At 41.2% G+C, this 24,781-nt stretch overlaps 4 protein-coding genes across 4 annotated transcripts; all 4 read left to right on the top strand.

Moving 5' to 3' along the window:
* Positions 1 to 1,018: 1,018 nt before the first annotated feature.
* Positions 1,019 to 12,509, top strand: LOC309356714 (uncharacterized protein; the record flags this gene model as incomplete). The annotated part of the gene is made up of 4 exons (XM_081888324.1): positions 1,019 to 1,148; positions 3,094 to 4,063; positions 10,446 to 10,507; positions 11,543 to 12,509. The coding sequence occupies exons 2-4, from the start codon at positions 3,101 to 3,103 to the stop codon at positions 12,507 to 12,509; spliced, it is 1,992 nt and encodes a 663-aa protein (XP_081744450.1). The 5' UTR covers positions 1,019 to 1,148; positions 3,094 to 3,100.
* LOC309366528 (olfactory receptor 5J3-like) lies at positions 5,350 to 7,379 on the top strand (the record flags this gene model as incomplete). The annotated part of the gene is made up of 2 exons (XM_081905229.1): positions 5,350 to 5,394; positions 6,410 to 7,379. Exons 1-2 carry the CDS (start codon positions 5,375 to 5,377, stop codon positions 7,377 to 7,379), a joined length of 990 nt encoding a protein of 329 aa, XP_081761355.1. The 5' UTR covers positions 5,350 to 5,374.
* Positions 12,510 to 15,729: 3,220 nt separating the features above from the next.
* On the top strand, positions 15,730 to 16,740 carry LOC309356717 (olfactory receptor 5J3-like; the record flags this gene model as incomplete). The annotated part of the gene is made up of 1 exon (XM_081888333.1): positions 15,730 to 16,740. One exon carries the CDS (start codon positions 15,730 to 15,732, stop codon positions 16,738 to 16,740), a length of 1,011 nt encoding a protein of 336 aa, XP_081744459.1.
* Positions 16,741 to 21,492: 4,752 nt separating this feature from the next.
* LOC309356721 (olfactory receptor 5AP2-like) lies at positions 21,493 to 22,419 on the top strand (the record flags this gene model as incomplete). Its single annotated transcript, XM_081888347.1, has 1 exon — positions 21,493 to 22,419. One exon carries the CDS (start codon positions 21,493 to 21,495, stop codon positions 22,417 to 22,419), a length of 927 nt encoding a protein of 308 aa, XP_081744473.1.
* Between the last annotated feature and the right edge of the window lie 2,362 nt (positions 22,420 to 24,781).

Genomic DNA, 24,781 nt, shown 5'->3' on the forward strand with positions numbered 1-24,781 from the left:
TGAGCAGAAATCGTTGCACTGATGGGACAGGTTAGTTGTATACAGCCCAAAATAAATAAATAAAGATTTGGGGAGTGTCACAAAATCATCCCAGTTGTGCTTCACATTTCCCAGCGAAAAATCTTTCAGATAGTTGTAATTTGGCTTGCATTTGTCTTCACCATGTAATTGGTAGGAATCAATGTTCATATGGGTCTGAAGTCCTTTAGGGATAAGGTCCCAAAGCCAAGACTTTCCTCGATGGGATCATCTTCTCCTTTTTAGTTCCAAAGAGAGCAAAAGAAACAACATCATTTTTCTGTGATTATAGGAAGCTTCTATGTTATTTTGAGGGGTTTTTTTGGGGGGGATTTTAATTCCTTACTTTGGCAGAAGCATTTTGCTGTGTGCCCCACACAGAGAAACCCATCAAGCGATCAGCATTAAACTGGAAAGAAACAGAATGACGAAATGCTTGCATCGCTTAGACAGTGTGGTTACTAGCAGTCTAATTTTTAAGCGGCTCTGTGTTTTTGCTTGGTGGAATATGCTTTTGTTATCAATATCCCTCCAGAAGCAGCTGTGAGAGAAGCATTTTTTTAAAAAAATGAACTGAAATGAACTGATTGGATATTTAGAGAAGTACTGAACAAAAGTCTGCAGAAATAGCACGAATGATACTTCACAAGACCAGTTTAAATAAATAGCTGTTAAGGGGAAGATATAGGACCTACACAGTAGTTTTGAAATTTCCTGCACTGCTTATCTGATGATGAATCGTCATCCTATAGAGAGCTCATTTCCAGAGTGTGGATCGTTTGGTATCCAAAACAGAACCACATGAAACATGAGGGAGGTACTGGCAGACTTGAGGAAACCCCAAAGTTTTTTGAAGGACAAATAATATTTAGCAAACGTCCCTAACTAAGGGGGACAGAGCCCTTCCAAACAACCCAATGATATAGGCATGCATGGTGGACATGGAATGCTGACTGACTGTTGGGAGGGGGAGACAAAAAACCAGGTGGGTGAGGTGGGGAAGGAAATTGGGTGATGGAATGCTGATCAGGAATACTGCAGACTGCAACACTTTGTTGCTGACCCCATGTGTGCATTTGTAGCAAGGAAACATTGCAGAACAATCCACACAAAATTCATTCAGGGACCAGGTGAGTTGGGCTGTACTGCTTTTCCACATAAACTGAAAATGCAGCTTTGAAATGTACCCAAGGATACTTGGCTAGAGCTCACTGGGAAGGTGTGTAATGGTGGAAAAGCCGCCTTGGAAAGAAGCTTGTATGTCATTGCTTGTTGTTAACTGAGAAATGCCAGGATTCTATGGAATATAACTGAAAAACCACTCATTTACATGAAGATGCAGCTAGAACATTGAGATGAAAGGAAACAAATTATCTACTTAGGCAATTGTAATGGTTCTAGGGGTTGCTCGTGCGTAAACCGGTGCAACACCTGGCTGGGTTGCCTGAGTGAACCTTTTCTGTCCGGACAGCCACTCACCTGTGGCTGTCTCAATTGCTGGCAGAATCCGCTGCCTCTCCTCATCCCGGGACGCTCTCTGGGACCCCTCCGGAGCCCGCTCTTTCCCTCCGGCCCTGATGGCAGTTCCCTGACAGCAGTGTTAGGTAAGATGGCAAACTGATATGAAAATGCAAAAGATCACCAGGTAGAAAATAAACCATGTTTACTTGGAAGTAAGTCTTATTTACATCAGTGGAACCTCAGAAGAAATGGTCTCAAGATTTCAGTTTTAGGAATTAAACAATTTTTTTGGGGGGGGGTTTCTTTGCTGAAGAGGTATTTTAATTAGATACAAAAGAGTAAGGTATACAGCATTATTAAAATTAGTGAAATGAGAGTAAATGTGAGGTGTCCAACTCAGGATGAGTTTAAGTGGCTGAAGTATTGAGGAACTTAATTCTGTTCAGACCAGGATTTTTTTTTAATGTAGAACTTTTCAAACCCCAGGCTATTTTGACTTCCATATTATAGAATTGAAGGGACCCCAAGGGTCATCTATTTCAACCTCCTGCAATGCAGGAATCACAGCTAAAACAATCCCATCCAACCTCTGTTTAAAAACCTCAAATGAAGCAGAATCCACCACTTTCTGAGATAGTCCATTCCATTGTAAAACAGCTCTTACCGTCAGAAAGATATATACTAACACAGGCTGAGTCCTAGTGATGAGCACAGCTGGGCTTGAATTCTAGCAAAGAACAACACTTGCTCATCTGTTAAAAGTCTGTCTCTTGCTTTTGGTTGGCATGCACACATTATGTTCTGTAGCACAAACTGCCTTAAAAACCATAATGGTCATGAGTTTAAGCAGGACTACTGCTGGAGCCTCTGTCCATCAGAATTGCAAGGGTAAGCAATCATATTTTAAATGTAATTACTATATCCCTTGACAAAGAATGAATCATGAAATATTTCTGGACTAAAGGATATTGCTAAAAAAGAAGTCCTGAAACTGTCCTGGGAAAAGACAATTCTACAACACAGCTAATTTTGCCCTTATTAGATGTGTATTCAGGTTCAGAGCAAATCACCTGTCTATTCTGAGGCTTCGTGACCTACATGGTAGTGATCATAGTTCTCTCACCTCTGTTCAAGACTCTTAAGCAGTAAATTAGAGAAGCTTATTCATGAGCCAGTGTGAGCTGAGATCTGATGCCCAATGTGTCCTAGACAATGGATTGCCTTGGCATGACTCCATGGTTAGACCTTTGTCTAGAACCCCAGTCAAGTCTACAATTCATAACTCTGGGTTATTCACTGTAAACTATGTGATTCTCATACTTTACCAAAATATTTTTATCTAGGTATCATAGTGTTATAAGTGATGCTGAAGCAGCCTGAAAGTTTCTTACTGCAGACAGAGCATTATGCTACCACTTCAGCTAAATCTGAAGAAATCTGCTTCTTTAATTTCCTTTGACAGAAAGTTAGAAGGAGCCCCTAGCATTATCTGGATAAAAATATTTCAGTTTTGGAAAAGAGAAGTAAAACTGGTTGCTAATGTTTATCCAATATGCCTATCTTGAAATGTTAAAAAGAGAAATATTGACTTCTGTGTTCTTCCCACCTCCACAGCGTCATCATGATGCAAACGGTAAACATCACATTGGTGGACAGCTTCATACTCACAGGGCTAACAGACCTTCCTCAGGTGGAAATCGCCCTCTTTGTGATCTTCTGTGCTGTCTATGCCACCACTCTGGTGGGGAATTTGGGCATGATTCTTTTAATCAGGTCCAGCCCACAACTTCACACCCCAATGTACTTCTTACTTGGCAACCTGTCTATCTTGGACATCTGTTACTCCTCATCTGTCACCCCAAAGTTCCTAAGCAATCTCTTAAAGGAGAAGAAAGTAATTTCTTTTGCTGATTGTTTTACTCAGCTTTTCTTTTATGGTGTATTTGCCACCACTGAGTGTTACCTGCTGGCAGTGATGGCCTATGACCGCTACGTGGCTATCTGCAACCCATTGCTCTACTTAATCACCATGTCCCAAAGAAAGTGCATTGAGCTAGTTGCTCTTTCCTATGTGGCGGGGACAGTAAATGCTTTGGTGCACACTGTTGCTGCATCAAGGCTATCATTTTGTGGACCAAACATCATTAATAATTTTTACTGTGAAATTCCTCCCCTACTGGAGCTGGCCTGCTCAGACATCAGTCTCAATGAAATCTTGCTCTTTATCTTTGTTGGGTTCAATATAACAATAACCATAACAATTGTTCTCACCTCTTACACCTACATCCTGGTCACTATTTTAAAGATAAAGTCCACTAAGAGCCAACGGAAAGCCTTTTCCACCTGCACTTCTCACCTCATGGTCATCACCATCTTTTTTGGCAGTGCTAGCTTCATGTATGCACGGCCCAGTTCTAGGCAAAATCACCACCTTGACAAAATGGCTTCTGTCTTCTATATAGTGGTGACTCCCATGCTGAACCCCTTGATCTACAGCCTGAGGAACCAGGAAGTCAGGAGTGCCTTCCGCAAAATCCTGGGAAGAAAAGCTACTTCTCAGTCTAGGTTGATACCTTCCATACAAGTTAGACCTCCAGATTGCAGGAGATAGCACTACACGTAAAAGGATGGTCCACAACATTTTGTCTCATAACATGCATATAAAACTGCTCTGCTGTTCGTTTACTCCAACACTTATAGTTAAGTACATGTAGCTGCTGCTCCACCAGCATGCCAGCAAATCCTCCTCTTCTTCGACAATGCCTTTGGAATATTGCTACATCATGGTATAGCAACATTCAAAGCTGCAATATTTTCTTGGGGCAAGTGTCTCAATACACACTTGTAGATTACTTCCCCATGTTCCAGGAATAAGCTCATCCAGAACATGAACGACTATGAGAACTTTAATTATGCCAAGGTCAGGGTTTCCCATGGTTACCATTGCTCTATCCTTCCAGAGGACAGACTGCTGTCTGCCTGGGAGAGCTAGCCCCAAACTAGCATGCTGTTCACAATACTCAGGGACACAGCAATACTAACATCTGTTCATTTGGTCTCGCTAGCAGAGTGTCCTCGTAAGGTACACAGAGAGCAATGGAAATGAGACAGCACTTTGCCAGAAATGGAGCTTTAGTCATAAGCATAGCAAGTGGTATTTTAACATTAAACTGTGAAGGCAACCCCAGAGATGGGGTCTAGAGAGAGTGTAAATATTTTGGATGGCAGAGGGTGGGCGATTTCAGTGAGTGGCAACTGAAATGCTTGTGTGTGAGTGAGAGAGAGGATATATTTCCATCTTTATAGTCCTCACACATTTTCCTCCAAGTAATATACATTACACATATGTACTTTTTGAACAATTATCCACACATACCTACATGCCACCACTAGAGTGATCCTGTTCTGGGCAAAAGGAAGGAAACAGCCATACCTTCCTTACTCAGACTCTGCCTGCCTGCACTATGAAAGTTAGGTGCATTGAATAAAGATCCTGATGCTTCATTAAATGTAACTTGATATACAAAAAGTTATGTTTCTCAAATGTTCTTTCTGAGTATGGGGGCAACTGCAATTTGGCCTCCATTGACTTCACTGGGTAAATATTAGACAAATGTTTCATATTGTCTTGTAAGCATGTGTTTGGGATCTGAGGTACTTCAGGGAGCATCAAGATTTCCCCACTAGTCATAATGAAAGCCAAGTTAACATAATTGTTTGTCATTATGGTAAAAAAAAAAAAAGCCCTAGAGCCACGAAGCGTTGGAGTATATCTGGCTTCCTTCAAACCACTAGATGGATTTTGCTATTGGTTTCACAAGGATTCAGGTTCACTTGCATTCAGGTGAGAAATCGCCTTGAAAGAAACAGAATGCTTTGAACTATTGAAGGCACAATGAAGTTTCAAGAAAGAGAGTAAGTTCAGGAGCATTTTCTCAGTTTATGTGAAAAAAGAATTGTGGTTATTAGTGCAACTATCTGACTGCTGCTTTATGCTGCTATTGCCTGAATATGCTTTAGACACAAACACACACACATCATTCCAACCGCAGATCTTAACAAGTTTTCTCTCTCTTCATTTTGGCAAATAAGGAAAAAGGAGAACGGTAGGGAACTTGAAAGACGCATTCACTGGTGAAATCTCTGCAGATACAGCATAGCATCAGCAATTAATTCTCAAAACAGGAAAGATTTAGGGCAGCCTAACTCAAGGTGGTGCCCATCAGAATTTTAGATTGCAACTCTCACCATCCCTGATCATTGAACATGTAGGCTGGAAATGACGATAGTTCAAGAATATCTGGAGGGCCTCAGGTTTGGAAAGGCTGCTCTAAGCAATAATATTCAGTCTTCTTACTGGTCAAAACCCCTTTTCATTTTGATGGTCTGTGAGGAACTATGTACATCTGCATTGAAATGGAAGGCACACTTTGGTTATGAGGGCTCTATGTACATGGTCGAAGTCTGCATTCAACTGGCTTCTTGGCTGTTTCTTCCTCTTTGAGACTTTGCATATACAGTGCTTGTATTTTGGTTGTATAATAACACATGACTCTGCAATGTCTAACATTCCTACTAAAAGCATTCCTACAAAAACCTAGTAGACAACAATCTGTTATTATATTTCATTGCAGCTTATCTTGCTTATAAGCAAAGCCCATTCAAACACTGATCACCATCAATGTATGTCCAGTATATTTAGGAAATGATATTGATGTGTTAATGCTGTAAAATCATACAGGATGTTTTTCACCGTGTGGGCACATCTATCAGAACAAAAGCTATTTCTGAGGAATAGTCCCATCTCTCCGCTTTCTCCAACACTTTGATACAACATCAGAGAGGAATTTGGGCTTTTTCCAGTGTTTTAGTTCCTGGGAGTCTAAAAGAACAAGCAATGCTGACTTGTGTGTTCTTCCCTTTTCCACAGCGTCACCGTGATGCAAACAGGAAACATCACATTGGTGGACATCTTCATACTCACAGGTCTAACAGACCTTCCTCAGGTGGAAATTGCCCTCTTTGTGATCTTCTGTGCGGTCTATGCCACCACCCTGGTGGGGAATCTGGGCATGATTCTCTTAATCAGGTCCACCTCACAACTTCACACCCCAATGTACTTCTTACTCGGCAACCTGTCTTTCTTGGACATCTGTTACTCCTCATCTGTCACCCCAAAGTTCCTAAGCAATCTCTTAAAAGTTAAAAAAGAAATTTCTTTTGCTGGTTGTTTTACTCAGCTTTTCTTTTATGCTGCATTTGGCACCACTGAGGGTTACCTGCTGGCAGTGATGGCCTATGACCGCTATGTGGCTATCTGCAACCCATTGCTCTACTTAATCACCATGTCCCAAAGAAAGTGTATACAGCTAGTAGGTCTTTCCTATGCAGCTGGGACAGTAAATGCTTTGGTGCACACAGTTGCTACATCAAGGCTATCGTTTTGTGGACCAAACATCATTAATAATTTTTACTGTGAAATTCCTCCCATACTGGAGCTGGCGTGCTCAGACATCAGTATCAATGAAATTTTGCTCTTTGTCTTTGTTGGGTTCAATATAATAATAACCATTACAATTGTTCTCACCTCTTACACCTACATCCTGGTCACTATTTTAAAAGTCGATTCCACTAAGAGCCGAAGAAAAGCCTTTTCCACCTGCACATCTCACCTCATGGTTGTCACCATTTTCTATGGCTCTGTTAGCTTCATGTATACACGTCCCAGTTCTAGGCAGAATCACCACCTTGATAAAATAGCCTCTGTGTTCTATATAGTGGTGACTCCCATGCTGAACCCTTTAATCTACAGTCTGAGGAACCAGGAAGTCAGGAGTGCCTTCCGAAAAATCCTGGGAAGAAAAGCTGCTTTTCAGTCTAGGATGATACCTTCCATATAAGTTAGACCTTCTCCAGATCACAGGAGATAACACTTCAGGTAAAAGCAGCTCTGATAGAATATGGTCCATAATTTTTAGTCTCATAATATGCAAATAAAACTATTCTGCTGTGCAAAAATATCATTAGAAATCAAATCCAACTTTAAATCCTCAGATGAAATAGTTTCTCTGGCTAAAATCTGATATAGAATTTTATATGATATTCTAGCCACACTTGAGGGAGAAATCTAAGAATGAATAAGCATTACACCAAGACTTTCCAACACTATGTTGTCAGCAGTTGAAACATCTCCAGAAGCTGGAAAGATAAATGAATCAAAGGCTTCTGAGTGTGGAGAACAGGAAAAGGGGACTTTGTTGAACTGAGATTAGCAGAGCAATTGCAAACTGAAACCAAGAGTGTACTTGAATCCAGTTGCACCATGGGACAGCTAACATTTTCTGACTCTCCTTCTCTGAATGTTGATTCTTATATAAGCAAGACAGCAACATCCATGCACAAGAATGAGTCATCGAAAATCAACAAGGCACTGCAGCATCTGACCAAGTGTTGCGGGGGACGTGCCATTTCCCATGCTGATATAAAATGTGATAAGTTGGACTCTAACAGACCCAACAGCATCCACCTAACTCCTGCAGGGAATGAGTGCTGGATAGCAGATGTGTTTTAGGACATCTCCCATTGCTTGCAGTTGTAGGTGGTTTGGTGGTGAGGCATCTTAACCATCTGGTGGTTAATAAGAGAGTCTGTGTACTGGTCCAGTAAACGCTTCCGCTGCGCAACCAGCAACAGTTCCCTTTGCAGAGCATTAATTAAGTCCAGTGCAGAGATTCTTGTTGCAGTACAAGCTTCAAAGTCTCAGCAGCAAAGAAATAACGACACAGGGAAGCCTGTCTTTCCAAAGACAGGTTTATTGCAGAAAGATAACAGAAACACCTCCGGAGCTTTCAGACATTTTTGCTTCACGCCCCACAGGCAGAGAAAACAAACACTCTTTATATACTGAGCAACTTAACAACTTAACGAGCTTGACTACTTAAAGTCACACGACATTGCTAACTTGCCAGCGTCTTAGGTTTCACACCCTAACAGTTAAGGCATTGAGTTGAATCCTAGCCTTCAAGCGTGGGGTGATGTGGCGCATCACCCACTACGAACCAGTGGTGTTTTCAGGGTACCCTGTTGAAGATGTCTCGGTGGATGTCCCTGTCCTGAAGCCAAGTGTGTGGCAGATGGGCCATAGGGCTTACAGTGGCGGCCTTAGGATGGCTGACTCAGTAGATCGACATCTTCTGGAAGCTACAATCCTGGCACGACCCTGCAGCTGTTCCAGTCCTCCAGCAGGAGGTTGGAATGGATACACCCAATGCCTGAGTCAAAATTCCTCCTACATTCTGTAATCAATAAAGTTGTGGCCCTTATTAATCCAGATTGTTGTCTGCCTGAGTTATTGATCATATATTATAAATAGACACTGACACGGTGTGGGCGGCACTGTGCCTGGGGCCACAACTAAATATGCACACCACATGTTTTTGTGGACAGAATCTCTGTGCCTTTTAAAAGCTGCATAACAGGCCCAGAACAAGAGATGAGCCCCTTTCCATTATTGCATCTTTAAGTGGAGGCTCATATGGTCCGATTCACATGAGGAAATACCAGGTGAGAGAATTACAGGGATATATGGACAATCTATGGACATTTCTGGACAAGTTATGGACAATTCTATTTCTATGCAACTTTTGCCACAAAAGAGTGTTACCTCCTGGCTGCAATGGCATATACATGGTCATCTGCAATCCACTCATCTACACAGTCACCGGGTCTCAGAAGGTTTGTGTTTTTCTGGTGGCTGGTTCATACATTGCCGGCTCTGTCTGTTCCCTGATACACAAAGGTTGTTTGACTCATTTATCGTTCTGTGGTCCTAATGTCACTGATCATTTTTACTGTGAAAGTTCTCCACTCTTTCAACTTTCCTGTTCTGATACAAGTGTCAATGACTTTGTGATGTTTGCATATGTTAGCTTTAACCTGAAAAGCACCCATGTGACAGTCCTTTGACAGTGACACCCTTCTATCATTGTCACTATTTTGAGAATCCGCTCAGCTGAGGGCAGGCACAAAGCCTTCTCCACCTGCTCCTCTCACCTGCTGGCTGTCACTATCCTTTTACCCCCTTTGAGAATTAGATTGATCGGCTGTGGTACTTAGTACTATATGAGTTATTATTACCTTATATACCAAATGTACCACTTCTCAAGCGGTCTTTCAGAATGTATGAGGGATTTTAATTTGGCTGCAATAAGCTTCACTATATGACTATGAGGTCAATTTTAGATATTTTCTTGTATGTTCTTGGGATGTGAGGTACTTCAGGGAGCATTAAGATTTCCCCAGTGATCCCAAAGAAAGTGAAGGCAACATCATTGTTTGCTGAGACAATAAAAAGCCCTAGAGTCATGTAGAACAGAAATAGATCTGGAAGCATTTTGCTATTGGTTTCACAAGTCAATGGTTCACCTGCACCGAAGACTCAGCTTGAAAGAGTCAGAAAGCTTCAAGCTATTAAAGACACAACTGAACTTTGAGGAAGACAGTAAGTTCAGATATATTTTTTCAGTCATGTGAGAGGCCATTGTGATACTAGCACAACTGTTTTGCTGCCACTGCATATTAGTATTGCTGGAATATGCTTTAGCCATGTGTAATATTTCACTAGCAACAAGTTTTGTGTTTTGGGAAATAAGAAAAGGTGAACCATTTGGATCCTCAGAGAAGCATTAATTGATGTACCCTCTGCAGATACATCATGCATGATGGTGTACAAAAGCACCTGGAATTAATTCTCAGCAAAAGACAGTTATAGAGCAGTTTCCCCCAAGTTGCTACCCACACGCTGTCTTAGACTACAGCTCCCATCATCTCTGGTAATCAAAAACAATATTTGAAACTAATTGTAGCTGTAGCCCAACAATATATGGAGCGTCCCTGGTTGGGGAAGGTTGATTGAGGCAATAGTTCTCTCTCTTTCTACCTGTCAAGAACCCTTTTCATTTCGACAGTGTTTGGGGAACTATGTGTCTCACATGGAAATGGATTATGCTTGGGTATATGTCACCTTCAGGCATGTTGGCTGTTCTGGTATGCCTACATTCTGGCAGCCACTGATATGCTCTGAGACGCCTATGATATAGACATTGGGTCCTTCATTCTATATCACTGTGCATTGTTTAACATTCCTAAAGGTAAAGCTAAAGGTACCCCTGACCGTTAGGTCCAGTCGTGGATGACTCTGGGGTTGCGTGCTCATCTCACTCTATAGGCCGAGGGAGCCGGCGTTTGTCCGCAGACAGCTTCCAGCATAACTAAGCCGCTTCTGGCAAACCAGAGCAGTGCACAGAAACGCCGTTTACCTATCTACTTGCACTTTGACATGCTTTTGAACTGCTAGGTGGGCAGGAGCTGGGACCGAAAAATGGGAACTCACATCGTCACAGGGATTCAAACTGCCTACCTTCTGATCGGCAAGCCCTAGACTCTGTGGTTTAGACCACCCGCGTCCATGTATTCCTATTTGCCTATAAAAACCTTGCTGAAAATAGTCTTCAGTTATCTTTCATTTCAGTTTACTGTGCTGAAAACCATAACTCATTCAAAACATGGTTCAATATCAATGACATATTTAGGAAATGACCGAGGTTTGATGAAGCTGTAGCAGCACACTGAACATTTTTTATTGTGTGGAGAGCATCTACCAGAACGTAATGTTCTTCTGAGGGATCCTCTCATTTCATTTGCTTTTACAATACAGTGGTACCTCGGGTTAAGGAATTAATTGGTTCCGGAGGTCCGTTCTTAACCTGAAACTATTCTTAACCTGAGGTACCACTTTAGCTAATGGGGCCTCCCGCTGCTGCTGCGCCGCCGGAGCACGATTTCTGTTCTCATCTTGAAGCAAAGTTCTTAACCCAAGGTACTATTTCTGGGTTAGCGGAGTCTGTAACCTGAAGGTATGTAACCTAAAGCGTATGTAACACGAGCTACGACTGTAAAGCATTAACATAGGCAACTTCCCCACTATACTTGTGTCAGTCTTTTAGTTGCTAGGAGTCTAAAAGAACAAGCAATGCTGACTTCTGTGTTCTTCCCTTCTCCACAGCGTCACCGTGATGCAAACAGGAAACAACACGTTGGTAAACAGTTTCCTACTCACAGGTCTAACAGACCTTCCTCAGGTGGAAATTGCCCTCTTTGTGATCTTCTGTGCTGTCTATGCCACCACCCTGGTGGGGAATCTGGGCATGATTCTCTTAATCAGGTCCAGCCCACAACTGCAAACCCCCATGTACTTCTTACTCGGCAACCTGTCTTTCTTGGACATCTGTTACTCCTCATCTGTCACCCCAAAGTTCCTACGCAATCTCTTAAAGGAGAAGAAAGTAATTTCTTTTGCTGATTGTTTTACTCAGCTTTTCTTTTATGGTGTATTTGCCACCACTGAGTGTTACCTACTGGCAGTGATGGCCTACGATCGCTATGTGGCTATCTGCAACCCATTGCTCTACTTAATCACCATGTCCCAAAGAAAGTGCATTGAGTTGGTTGCTCTTTCCTATGCAGCTGGAACAATAAATGCTTTGGTGCACACTGTTGCTGCATCAAGACTATCCTTTTGTGGTCCAAACATCATTCAGAATTTTTACTGTGAAGTTCCTCCCATTCTGCAGCTGTCCTGCTCAGACATTAGTCCCAATGAAATTCTGATGTTCGTCTTTGTTGGGTTCAATATTATAGCAACCACTTCGACTATTCTCTCCTCTTACACTTATGTTCTGGTCACCATTTTAAAGACTCACTGTACTAGGAGCCGAAGAAAAGCCTTTTCCACCTGCACATCTCACCTCATGGTTGTCACCATTTTCTATGGATTTGGTGGCCTCATGTATGCAAGACCCAGTTCTAGGCAGAATCACCACCTGGACAAAATAGCCTCAGTGTTCTATGTAGTGGTGACCCCCATGCTGAACCCCTTGATCTACAGCCTGAGGAACCAGGAGGTCAGAAGTGCCTTCCGAAAAACCCTGGGAAGAAAAATTGTGTTTTACCAAAGGTTTTTTATAAAATAGATAGTGGCTCCTACTTCCAGGACATTTGCTTTCCTTACAACATCTCTACATGTTGTAATTTAAGAAAGGGATGGGCAAGAACTTTGGGCCAGGTTGTTTGACTCATTTATCTTTCTGTGGCCCTAATATTATTGGTAATTTTCACTTGGAAGGTACCTCACTCTTACAACTTTCCTGTTCTGATAAAAGTGTCAATAAGTGTGTTGGGTTTGCATTTGTTAGTTTTAACCTGATAAGCACCCATTTGACAGCCCTTACCTCTTATTCTTCTATCATTATCACTATTTTGAGAATCCGCTCAGCTGAGAAGAAAGGCAGAAAGTCTTCTCCACCTGCTCCTCTCACCTGCTGGCTGTCATCATCCTTTATGGCAGCTTGATCTTTATGTATCTCCAACCTAATAGATCAACAAAGGGAAACAGCTGTATGCTGTGGTAATCCCCATGCTAAACCCGCTCATCTACAGCCTGAGGAATAAGGAAGTGAAGATTGCTTTGAGACGTATATTTCCTAAAGATGTTAATGATTTGTATTTAGATAAAACTTTGTTTATGGGCTGCTGGGTGATTGCAACTGTGTAGCTGTCTGATGGTTGACTGGAACACTAACATGTGGGGGGAGCTCATGGTGGAAGCAGATCGCAGTAAGTCAGAAGCAAGGCCATGAACAGATATTTCCAGGACTACATTCCAATATAACATATTCCATAACCACCTCATCTGAAAGAACCAAGAGCAGACTTTAGCCTCTGCTCAGTGAAACCTACAAGGCTCAAGGGCCATCTTTGAGGAACAGAACAGCCAAGAAACTGTAGGGCTCGCTAAACCTCCTGCTGTGTAAATCTAAGTGGTGTGCAGATACTACTTTTTTGTGTTTTCATAATAGCCCCCAAAGATCTGATTTTCCCCCATGTGAGCTCAGTCCCTCTGTCGTGCTCCCAACCACAGGGTTTTAAGCAGCAGTTAAACATGCAGTCAAGGTAGAAGGAGACACATATAGGCAACTTGTGATAGCTCCCCTTTCTTCTCCTCTTCACCATCTTACACCCCCGGATTGTTTTGAGGTAGGCCTGTGCTGCCTCAGGATGATCTTACAATGCTGCAGCTATGGGATGATGATGATGATGATGATTGATTGTTATATATGCCCTGTTTGGTGTTTCATATTGTACATTGCAAGACTGAGGTGCCATTTGTGAAATCTAAGGTGGAATATGAACTTTAAAATGAAATAAATGTATATCACACTTTATTTATTAGAACCATATATATGAATTCCAATACATTTCAACTTCTATGATATAAATACAATTTCAGTGAATCCTGTGATTTAGAAATCTCACCCAAATGGCCTTCTGTGCATTATAATCAGATAATGGTGTTCCCACCCCTAGGATGTAAATGAATTTCCCATGTCACAGAGGGTAGAAGTGAGGTTTCTGGTGCTATCAACTGGTCCTTGGAGACTTTCTTTCTTTCTTTCTTTCTTTCTTTCTTTCTTTCTTTCTTTCTTTCTTTCTTTCTTTCTTTCTTTCTTTTGCCTACCCAACCATGCCTTGATTTGAAATTGACTCTAGCTGGATTTCTCAGGCTATTTAGTTTGGCACCTACCACGGGCAGTCAGGTGGATTTTAGCAATCGCAACGGAAAACACCCTGAGGTATCCTTGGGTGAAGGGCTGTTTCCAACCAAGTTCCCTTGCTGACTAGCTTGGTGGGTTCTTTTGTTACTCCTTGGTTCTGGGCTGTGCATTCTGCTGTAGTGGTTGGAGTGCAAAGGATGGGTATTCCTACCTCCTCTTCCTCTAGCAGGTGATGGATAATTTTGTCTCTCATCCCCTGTTTTGGAACATGGAGGCCAGCTGGAGTGACCTTGCCTAGGATGAAAGGAAGGAGCCATTCAGACCATTCTTACACAGATTTCCCCCCGCCTTTGAGAATTAGATTGGGTGAGGGACCTAATGCTATATGAGTTATTATAACCTTATATATCAAAATGTACAATTTCTCAAGCAGTCTTTAAAATGTGTGAGAGATTTTATATTGGCTCTCATTAGTTTCACTACATGACTATGAGGTCAATTTTAGATATTTTCTTGTATGTTCTTGGGATGTGAGGTACTTCAGGGAGCATTAAGATTTCCCCAATGATCCCAAAGAAAGCGAAGGCAACATCATTGTTTGCTGAGACAATAAAAAGCCCAGAGTCATGTAGAACAGAAATAGATCTGGCTTTCTTCACATCACTAGAAGCATTTTGCTATTGGTTTCACAAGTCAGTGGTTCACCTGCACCGAAGAGTCAGCTTGAAAGAGTCAGAAAGCTTCAAGCTATTGATGACAAAACTGAACTTTGAGGAAGACAGTAAGTTCAGATGTATTTTTTCAGTCATGCGAGAGGCCATTGTGACACTAGCACAACTGTTTTGCTGCCACTGCATATTAGTATTGCTGGAATATGCTTTAGCCATGTGTAATATTTCACTAGCAACAAGTTGTTTTTTTTTTTTGGAAATAAGAAAGGGCGAACCATTTGGATCCTTAGAGAAGGATTAATTGATGTACCTTCTGCAGTTACATCATGCATGATGGTGTACAAAAGCACCTGGAATTAATTCTCAGCAAGAGACAGTTATAGAGCAGTTTCCCCCAAGTTGCTACCCACACGCTGTCTTAGACTACAGCTCCCATCATCCCTGATAATGAAACACAATGGCTAAAACTAACTGTAGCTGTACCCCAAGAATATTTGGAGGCATGTGGTGATGAAGACTCTGTATTACATGGTCAGAGTCAGCAGAATACAGGTGTCATAATCCTGGAGTTTCTTCTTTAAGGCTTTGTGTAGATTATGCTTCAGTACATGTTTCCTTCGGGCAAATTGGCTGCTCTGCTACGCCTCCATTCTGGTAGCCACTGATATGCTCTGAGACACCTATGATATAGACATTGGGTCCTTCATTGTATATCACTGTGCTTTGTATAACACTCCTATCTGCTTATAAAAACCTTGCTGAAAATTATCTTATTTTTCACTTCAGTTTACTTTGCTGAAAACCATAACCCATTCAAAACATTGTTCTCATATCTTTAGCTTTTCCAAGAAATCACCAGCAGAGGCACCTTCCCCACTATACTTGTGTCAGTCTTTTAGTCCCTGGGAGTCTAAAAGAACAAGCAATGCTGACTTCTTTGTTCTTCCCATCTCCACAGCGTCACCGTGATGCAAACAGGAAACAACACGTTGGTGAACAGTTTCCTACTCACAGGTCTAACAGACCTTCCTCAGGTGGAATTTGCCCTCTTTGTGATCTTCTGTGCTGTCTATGCCACCACCCTGGTGGGGAATCTGGGCATGTTTCTCTTAATCAGGTCCAGCCCACAACTGCAAACCCCCATGTACTTCTTACTTGGCAACCTGTCTATCTTGGACATCTGTTACTCCTCATCTGTCACCCCAAAGTTCCTAAGCAATCTCTTAAAAGAGAAGAAAGTAATTTCTTTTGCCGATTGTTTTACTCAGCTTTTCTTTTATGCTGTATTTGCCACCACTGAGTGTTACCTACTGGCAGTGATGGCCTACGATCGCTATGTGGCTATCTGCAACCCACTGCTCTACTTAATCACAATGTCCCAAAGAAAGTGCATTGAGTTGGTTGCTCTTTCCTATGCAGCTGGAACAATAAATGCTTTGGTGCACACTGTTGCTGCATCAAGACTATCCTTTTGTGGTCCAAACATCATTCAGAATTTTTACTGTGAAATTCCTCCCATTCTGCAGCTGTCCTGCTCAGACATTAGTCTCAATGAAATTTTGATGTTCGTCTTTGTTGGGTTCAATATTATAGCAACCACTTCGACTATTCTCTCCTCTTACACTTATGTTCTGGTCACCATTTTAAAGACTCACTGTACTAGGAGCCGAAGAAAAGCCTTTTCCACCTGCACATCTCACCTCATGGTTGTCACCATTTTCTATGGATTTGGTGGCCTCATGTATATAAGACCCAGTTCTAGGCAAACCCACCACCTTGACAAAATAGCCTCTGTGTTCTATGTAGTGGTGACTCCCATGCTGAACCCCTTGATCTACAGTCTGAGGAACCAGGAAGTCAGGAGTGCCTTCCGAAAAGTCCTGGGACGAAATCTTACATTTTACAAAAACTTTTTTATAAAATATATTCTGCTACCTGTTTCCAGGACTTTTGCTTTCCTTACAACACCTGTAACTTAAGAGTGGGATGGGGAGCCACTTTCGGCCGGAATATGCTATCTCCCATCGAAGCAATTATAATTAAGAGAGTTAATATGGACAGACAGTAAGGGAACTCATGGATTCCACAGGTGCGGGGGGACGGGGGACAGACCCAAGCTGAAACCAATGGAAAACCTCAGGAGCCAATTTGTGGATTGGTTGCAATATCATCAGTTAAACACTATGTTTAAATTAGATAGAAATAATGGGTTTTTGGATTAAAGCACACCTTTTTAAAAAGAACTATTGCAAAATAGGGACAAACCTTTGTCTAATATGTATAATCTTCTATTAGAATGGGAAACAAAAGATGACCTTCTTAAAACTTCAATGACACACTGGGCAATATATATAGCACACAATATAGATCTTAACCTCTGGGAGAAACTCTGGAAAAGCGACCTGAAATTTACAGCATGCTATTCATTGAAAGAGAACTATTTGAAAATGATTCATAGATAGTACTTAACTCTGAGTATGTTGGATAAGATTTATAAAACAGATTCAAGTTGAGTGTTGGAAGTGTAAAGAAGTGGAGGGAACGTTCTTCTACATGTGGTGGAGATGTAAAAAGGTAAAAGAGTATTGGGGAATGATTTATAATGAATTGAAAAAAAAATGTTCAAAATTACTTTTCCAAAAAAAGCAGTTCCTTTCTGTTGGGGATAACCCAGACTGAAATTCCCAGGTGTCAGAAAAGGTTATTTATGTATGCAACAACTGCGGTCCGTGTTTCGTTAGCCTCAAAATGGAAAGTGAGCGAGGTCCCAGCTAAAGAGGATTGGCAACTGAAGTTGACAGAATATGCACAACTTGCAGATTTAACTTGCAGATTTTACCCTTTACCTTTAACATATAGAATAAGAGAGCAAGAAGAACATATTTTTTAAAGAAGATTGGAAAAAAACTGTATACAACTGAAAATGCTGGCAGCATTAAGATAAATTCAACAGAGTAAATAATTTTTGATGTATGTAAAAGTGGAAATTTGATTAGAATTGTTTATAGTAAAATATGCAGAGATGTATGATATGCAAAATGAACCATGGAAAGAGAAGAACGGAAGTCATTGGATATTCTAAAGTTTGTAAAATGTTTATTTGAAATTGTAAAACAGAAAATGTAATTAAAATTATTACAAAAATTAAAAAAAATAAAGTATTTGCATTTATCTTGATACGGCTTCTTGCAATAAGCTTTGGCTGAATATCTGGCATTTAGCTGCTAGATCATACATTGCTGAGTAACCTGTGAGCTTGGGGTTCAAAAGACAGTGAGTGGACTGCTTGACTATAGTCTCTGTGAATCTCAAGGATGTTCAAAAGCAGCCTGTGTTTCTCCTGGCTCAGTATTAGGGGACCACAGGTATGGTAGGAGTGCTACTGGCAGGGTTCATATTCCCTGGGTTATTTTGGGACAGTTCTAAAGAATTCCACAACTTCTTTATGTTGCTTCAAGGAAAGATACCAATATCAAGGTTGGGGGCAGGTATGCTTTGGTGAGAGAACCCTAGCAGAGAATTAAAACAAAACATGTGGCAAAGTAAAGAATAGAAATATAGGTTGTTAGACCTTTAAAATATGCCCTCGTGAGTTCCAAAATGTACATCTTTCCCTAGCATAGAAGAAGACCACATGTTTTGTAAGTTAAAAATGGTTTACTTACAATCTTCCCAAAGGTCAGATTCATGTGCTTTTTCATACAGTACTCACAAAAAGTTGTGCAGGCAGTAAAATTTGGCTTAGTTAGAGTGACGAACATTTCTAAATTAATGGTATAGGAACTCAAGAGAGACTTGTTAGAGCTATGGAGGCTAAGCTGTAGCAACCAACTGAGTCACTTCACATGTCAAGCTTCTGAGGTAGGCTGGAGGGAAATAAAGGCTTGAATACCTAGTCCTTCCCAATGTCAGCTAAGTCTTGCAGACAGCATACTCTATGGTGTCCATTAAACTTTAATTAGTTTAATGTTAAGTAAATGTCCAGTGTGCTTCCAACGCCATAAATCTTATCTCAGCAGAGAATTTTGTGCAGCGGTTGAAGAAGGCAGGAGAGTCAGTACCTTTCGATGAAGAATCCTGGAGCAAGCACTTTGGAACTCAGGGAAAAACTTTATTTACAAAAGAAAAAACCTGGTGATAAAGCACACATGCTTTTATCTCCGGCATAAAGAAAACTATACTCTAAACTTAACTCATATCAGCAAACACGCCCATGGCCACAAACTGAGTCTGCGAGTCAGGTCAAGGGGGAAAAAACACGGGTGAACTGACTATTTATACAAACTAACTCACATTCCTGGATGCTTAATGACTTCCAGCTGCTCAGTGATTAGAGCGACTTGTTACCTCTTAACCCTTTAGTACCAACATATGGTCTTATCCCCATTCACACATTAAGCATGTTGGTTATATGGGCTAGTGATCCCACACTTTATAGGCTGGAAGCTGTGGGACACAGTCTGTGAAATGCTGTAGGCTAGAGGGTAATTTTTCATCCCTCTACGTTACAGTGGCATCCAGAAGAGGTGGCAAGCACAATTTGCATTCCAGCTTATTCTACTAAACGAACACATTTTCAATCAGACAGTAAAGCCACCTAAATAGAAAGGTGGATGGATCCATGTAGATAAGAATTGTGAGCAGTTGTTTCCCTCAAAACAACAACAAGAACAACAACAATAACAATAATTTATTATTTATACCCCGCCCTTCTGGCTGGGTTTCCCCAGCCACTCTGGGCGGCTTCCAACACAATATTAAAATACAGTAATGCATCAAAAGCCTCTGCAGTCCATGGACTCCTCTGGGACAAGGATCCTCTGGGACAAGGCTGCTACTGTTGTTTTGAGCAAAAGGAACCCTTTTCATAGAAAGCTTTGCAGTTACTGCAGAGTAATTAATCAACAAGTATAATTGTTTATACTCTGCTGGCGCTCTCTGGAGATGTTAGCAGAGAATTATCAGAAATATAAGGCACCAAAAATAAGCAAGAGACCATTTCTTATTGGATAATGTAGAGCTCTATGCACTATGTCATGCTGTACAAGCTGAACTAATTCCATTGATGAAACAACTGCAGACCTTTCACTACGTCTGTAGCTATTCAAGCTAATGGTATGTTTGCTTATCAAACTGTGTAAGATGCATTGTAGAGGACCTTGAATAAATACAGATTCCACTCTTGAACCTAAGAAAGAGCAGATGCCTCAGAGGACACACTGGCTGGAGGGCACAAGTAAAGAAGAGAATGATATTCCAGGTAACTTCTTGATTGTGGAGTAGAATGTGCTAGACTGGCCACATGTTCACAAGTAGCCTGACCATTAATCAGTCAGGAGTGGATGCAGGTAGGTAAGGAGGGCTTGGGTTGATAAGAGTCTCCAAGACTTCAGATTCCTCCTGATGGCTTATGAGCCCAAAGAAAGTCATGGCAAATTAGTGGCTGGAAGAAGGCAGAGGTCATTTCTTGGGGGAAGAGAAAGGAACTGCTGGTGGTGGGATGGGTTGTCTACCTTCTAACACTATCATCAGGGCTTGTTTGGTCTAACAGGAAGATGGAGAAGATAGCAAGGAGCAGCTTACCCTAAGCTCTGAAGGTTCTCAGGTCCCAGGACTGTGAGGCTGATACAGGGCTTTAAATATGGGCTAATTTGAGAATTCTCAGCCTAGGAGTTATCACAGAACAGAATAGCCCAAAGGTCACAATATGTGCAACATACTCATACCTACAGTACATTAAATAGAAGTTGAAATTTCACCTCACATTAGAGAGATGATGCTCAGAATAACCTTCCATTTCTCTCCTGTTAAAACCAATCAAAAGAGAAATTGCAACTGGTGGGGCAGTTTCTACCATATATGATGGGACTGCCCTGTCATGTAGGTGCGCTTGAAAAAGAAGAGGATGCCCACACTTAACCTTCAATTATGAATAGCAATAAATTGTCATAATATTTCCTGTATGGACACTTTAAACCTAATGACAAGTAATATTTTTTAAATAAATGCAACTAAGTACAACACATATATACATTTTAAGAAGATGTTATGCTCAGAACTGCAGGTCAGGGTACCATATTTCAGTAAGAGTCAGGAATTTTTTTATTGTTTGTGAATGTATATGTGTGGTAATGCCTGTATTGAAATATTCTCAAAATTGAACTGAAAATAATTAGTGTAATATATGAGCATATGTTGTCCAGGTGTTTCCCCCTATTCTTTTGTATATCATAACATCCCTAGTCATACTATCACTATATGTCAAGTGGAACCCACTTTAATGGAATGAGATATGCACCTATGGTGAACAGACCTTGGAGACAAATGTAGTTTATTGTTGATAATCACCAAGTGATGAATACAAACAAGTAGGTCATGGATGTAAGTGTTTCTGGGGAATCTTCTTGTGTGGTCTGAATGGGGGTCCAATCCCACTCTGCTCCCACTACATGATGTTGCAGAAGGCTATTTATCACAATATGATGGCAAGTGACAGTGATTTGAATTCTGAAGCTGAAGAGATGAAAATTCAACACCATCCTCTTAAAAATCCTTTAAAACTCACTGGCCTGCCATATTCAAGAGGTTAAAATCTATTGTTTTTTAAAAGATATAGCTGTGAAGACTGATTACCAAATTTCTATGGTTTCTTTTAGCAAACTATTAAGAACCTACCTATTCCTCACCCATCTCCATATTGTTTCTCTTTGATTCCATCAGGGAGAGAAAAGATGGCTGACAGGAACAGCAGTAGAGTGAAGGAGTTTGTGCTCTTGGGATTCACTGACCGTCCAGAGTTGGCCGCCCCCTTGTTTGCATGGTTTCTAGTGAACTATCTCATCACTATTGTAGGGAATCTCGGGATTCTTATGCTAATCAGGTTTGATGCTCGACTTCACACTCCCATGTATTTCTTCCTTAGTAATTTGTCTTTCTTGGACATTTGCTACTCAACTACCATCAGTCCTAGGCTGCTGATAGACCTCTTAAGGGAAAGGAAAGTGATTTCTTTTACTGAATGTCTAGTTCAATTCTATTTCTATGCAACTTTTGCCACCACTGAGTGTTTCCTCCTGGCTGCTATGGCATATGATCGGTACATGGCCATCTGCAACCCGCTCATCTACACAATCACCATGTCTCAGAAGGTTTGTATTTGTCTGGTGGCTGGTTCATACATTGCCGGATCACTGAATGCTATGATACACACAGGTTGTATGACTCGTTTATCATTCTGTGGTCCTAATGTCATTGATCATTTTTACTGTGATGGTCCACCAATCTTTCAACTTTCCTGTTCTGATACCAGCCTCAATATCTTTGTGATGTTTGTAGTTGTTAGCTTTAACCTGATAAGCACCCATTTGACAGTTCTTATCTCTTACTCTTATATTGTTGCCACTATTTTGAGAATCCGTTCAGCTGAGGGCCGGCATAGAACCTTCTCCACCTGCTCCTCTCACCTGCTGGCTGTCATCATCCTTTATGGCAGCTTGATCTTTATGTATCTCCAACCTAATACATCAACAAATGGAGGCAAAGTGGCCTCTTTGTTGTATGCGGTGGTAATCCCCATGCTAAATCCTCTCATCTACAGCTTGAGGAATAAAGAAGTGAAGAGTGCCTTGGGACGGGTGATAGACAAATATATTTTGTAACAATTTTACACTTGATATTTATATAAAACTCCCTGTTTTATATAAAACTGCTAGAAGGTTGGAGCTGTGTATCTGGTATCTGACTGATGTTTGACTGAAACACAAGAAAGAAAGAAAGAAAGAAAGAAAGAAAGAAAGAAAGAAAGAAAGAAAGAAGGGAGGAAGGGAGGAAGGGAGGGAGGAAGGAAGGAAGGAAGGAAGGAAGGAAGGAAGGAAGGAAGGAAAAAGATTGCACTGGGCTGGGTGGAGACATATAGCATTTCCCATGAAAGAGTCAAAGGCATCTACCCAGAGAAGCCTACAAGACTCAAGGAAAGGAACATCCTAGCGGAGAAAGGGAACAGAATATAGTAGAGAAGAATGCTTTAAGATGTTTAAAATATTTGTTCAATTTTACTGTGTAAATTACTTTGAGTACATTTGTAATGGAAAAGAAACATATACATATTCTAAATAAATGCTCATAGTATTACACATACATTCTCTCTGGTATCATACAACAACCATGTAAGGTAAGCTAGTAATGCTGGAGAAATCCGTGGTGAAAAATTTGATTGGGCACATTTATCTTGGACAGATCCACCAGTGACTTTTTACCAGGATAACTACAGTATTTTTCCGTCTATAAGACTCCCCCATATATAAGATGCCCCCTATTTTGCGGGACTCAGATTTAAGAAAATGAGGGAGATGTATCTGTGTATAAGATGCCCCTTAATTTTTGACATTATTTTTAAGGAAAGAAACATAGTCTTATACATGGGAAAATACCATAAATGAAACCCCTTTGTTGAAAAGCAGTCGATATCTTGGAGAAGAAGTTTCCTGGGGCCATGAGTGGGGAGTAGAGTGTGTCAACTCAAGAACTAAAGGAAGCAACAAAGACTTGAGCTTCATGAGCTTTCTAGTTCATGCCTTCTCTCACACATGAAAAAGGTGACAACTCCACACTTTCAGGTTAGCAAACATTAAGAAAAAAAACTATGGAAGATGAAGTAAGCTGTGTGAGAGGCAGCATAGAAAGGATCTCTCTGCGTGGGAGGCTGGGGGAAGAGGAGGAAACTGCTAGGTGAGAGCAAGGAGGGTTCACTTTCCTCTGTGTGGAATAAGGCTTAATAGATAACTGTGATAAAACTACTCTCCTAATGCCAATGCAGAATTTATTAACCTTCTTTAGCTGTGGGGTGAGAGAGCCAGCCGCCACTACATAACTCAGTGTCCACCCTTTCCTATGTTTACATCCAGTTGTTCTGGCCAGAGTTCACAGCAGATATCAGTGCAACTTAGCTTAACTCCTTAGTCTTGTGAAATTACAAATGCCACTGGAGAGAATTGGAGGAGGCTGCAGAATCCTTATTCTCTTGGTATGGAAACTGAGTTACTTTGGGATAGGCTTTCGATGCTTTTGACAGCAGAGTCTGCACAACACTGGCAATATGTCATGGAAATTGCATTGTTATGGTGATTTCCAATAAAAGATACTGTTTCGTGCCACCCCAATCTCTGATTCCAGGGGCTCCAGGCACTCACTCAGTGTTTGGTTTCCTTCGGAATGATCGACATTGGGGACTGTAGTGTCTTTATGATATATGGTGTGTGTGTATATATATATGTGTGTGTGTGTGTGTGTGTGTATACACACACAATCTGAGCCTATGATGGAGGGATACACAGCATTAACACCCCAAGATGGTCTTGCTTCTTCCATAGCCAGAGCCTTGAATTCCAGCAGAAATCAGGCATGGTTCTGTCTTCCAGCTGCCCAGCCTGCCAGCTTCTACCTTCTAAATCACACACCCAACCATTGAGGGAGGGGGCCCCACCCATTTTCTGTCTGACACAAAACCACTTCCTTTGTTACCTTAATGGTCCATACCTAGTGGACAATTACCTCTCCAGAAAGCTAACCTGGAGAAATTGAATCCATCCAGGAATTAGAAGCCGAGTCAGGCAACACATCCCCCCAACTCATAACAATAGAAAAACATAATCATAGTTGTTGTGTTTATGACCCACCCTTCAATGCAAAGGAACCCAGGGCAATACACAAAAATCATGAAAATATAACTAAGAAAATGACATAAAAACCAGGGGCTGTGTCCCATGTCAGGCCAACTCAAAGCAAACCCATTGAAATCAATGGACATGACTAACTTGTTGTTGTTTAGTCGTTTAGTCATGTCCGACTCTTCGCAACCCCATGGACCAGAGCACACCAGGCACTTCTGTCTTCCACTGCCTCCTGCAGTTTGGTCAGACTCATGTTTGTAGCTTCGAAGATACTATCCAACCATCTCGTCCTCTGTCGTCCCCTTCTCCTTGTGTCCTCCATCTTTCCCAACATCAGGGTCTTTTCCAGGGA

Source organism: Podarcis melisellensis, assembly GCF_964234715.1.
Source record: "Podarcis melisellensis genome assembly, chromosome: 1".
NCBI lineage: Eukaryota > Metazoa > Chordata > Lepidosauria > Squamata > Lacertidae > Podarcis > Podarcis melisellensis.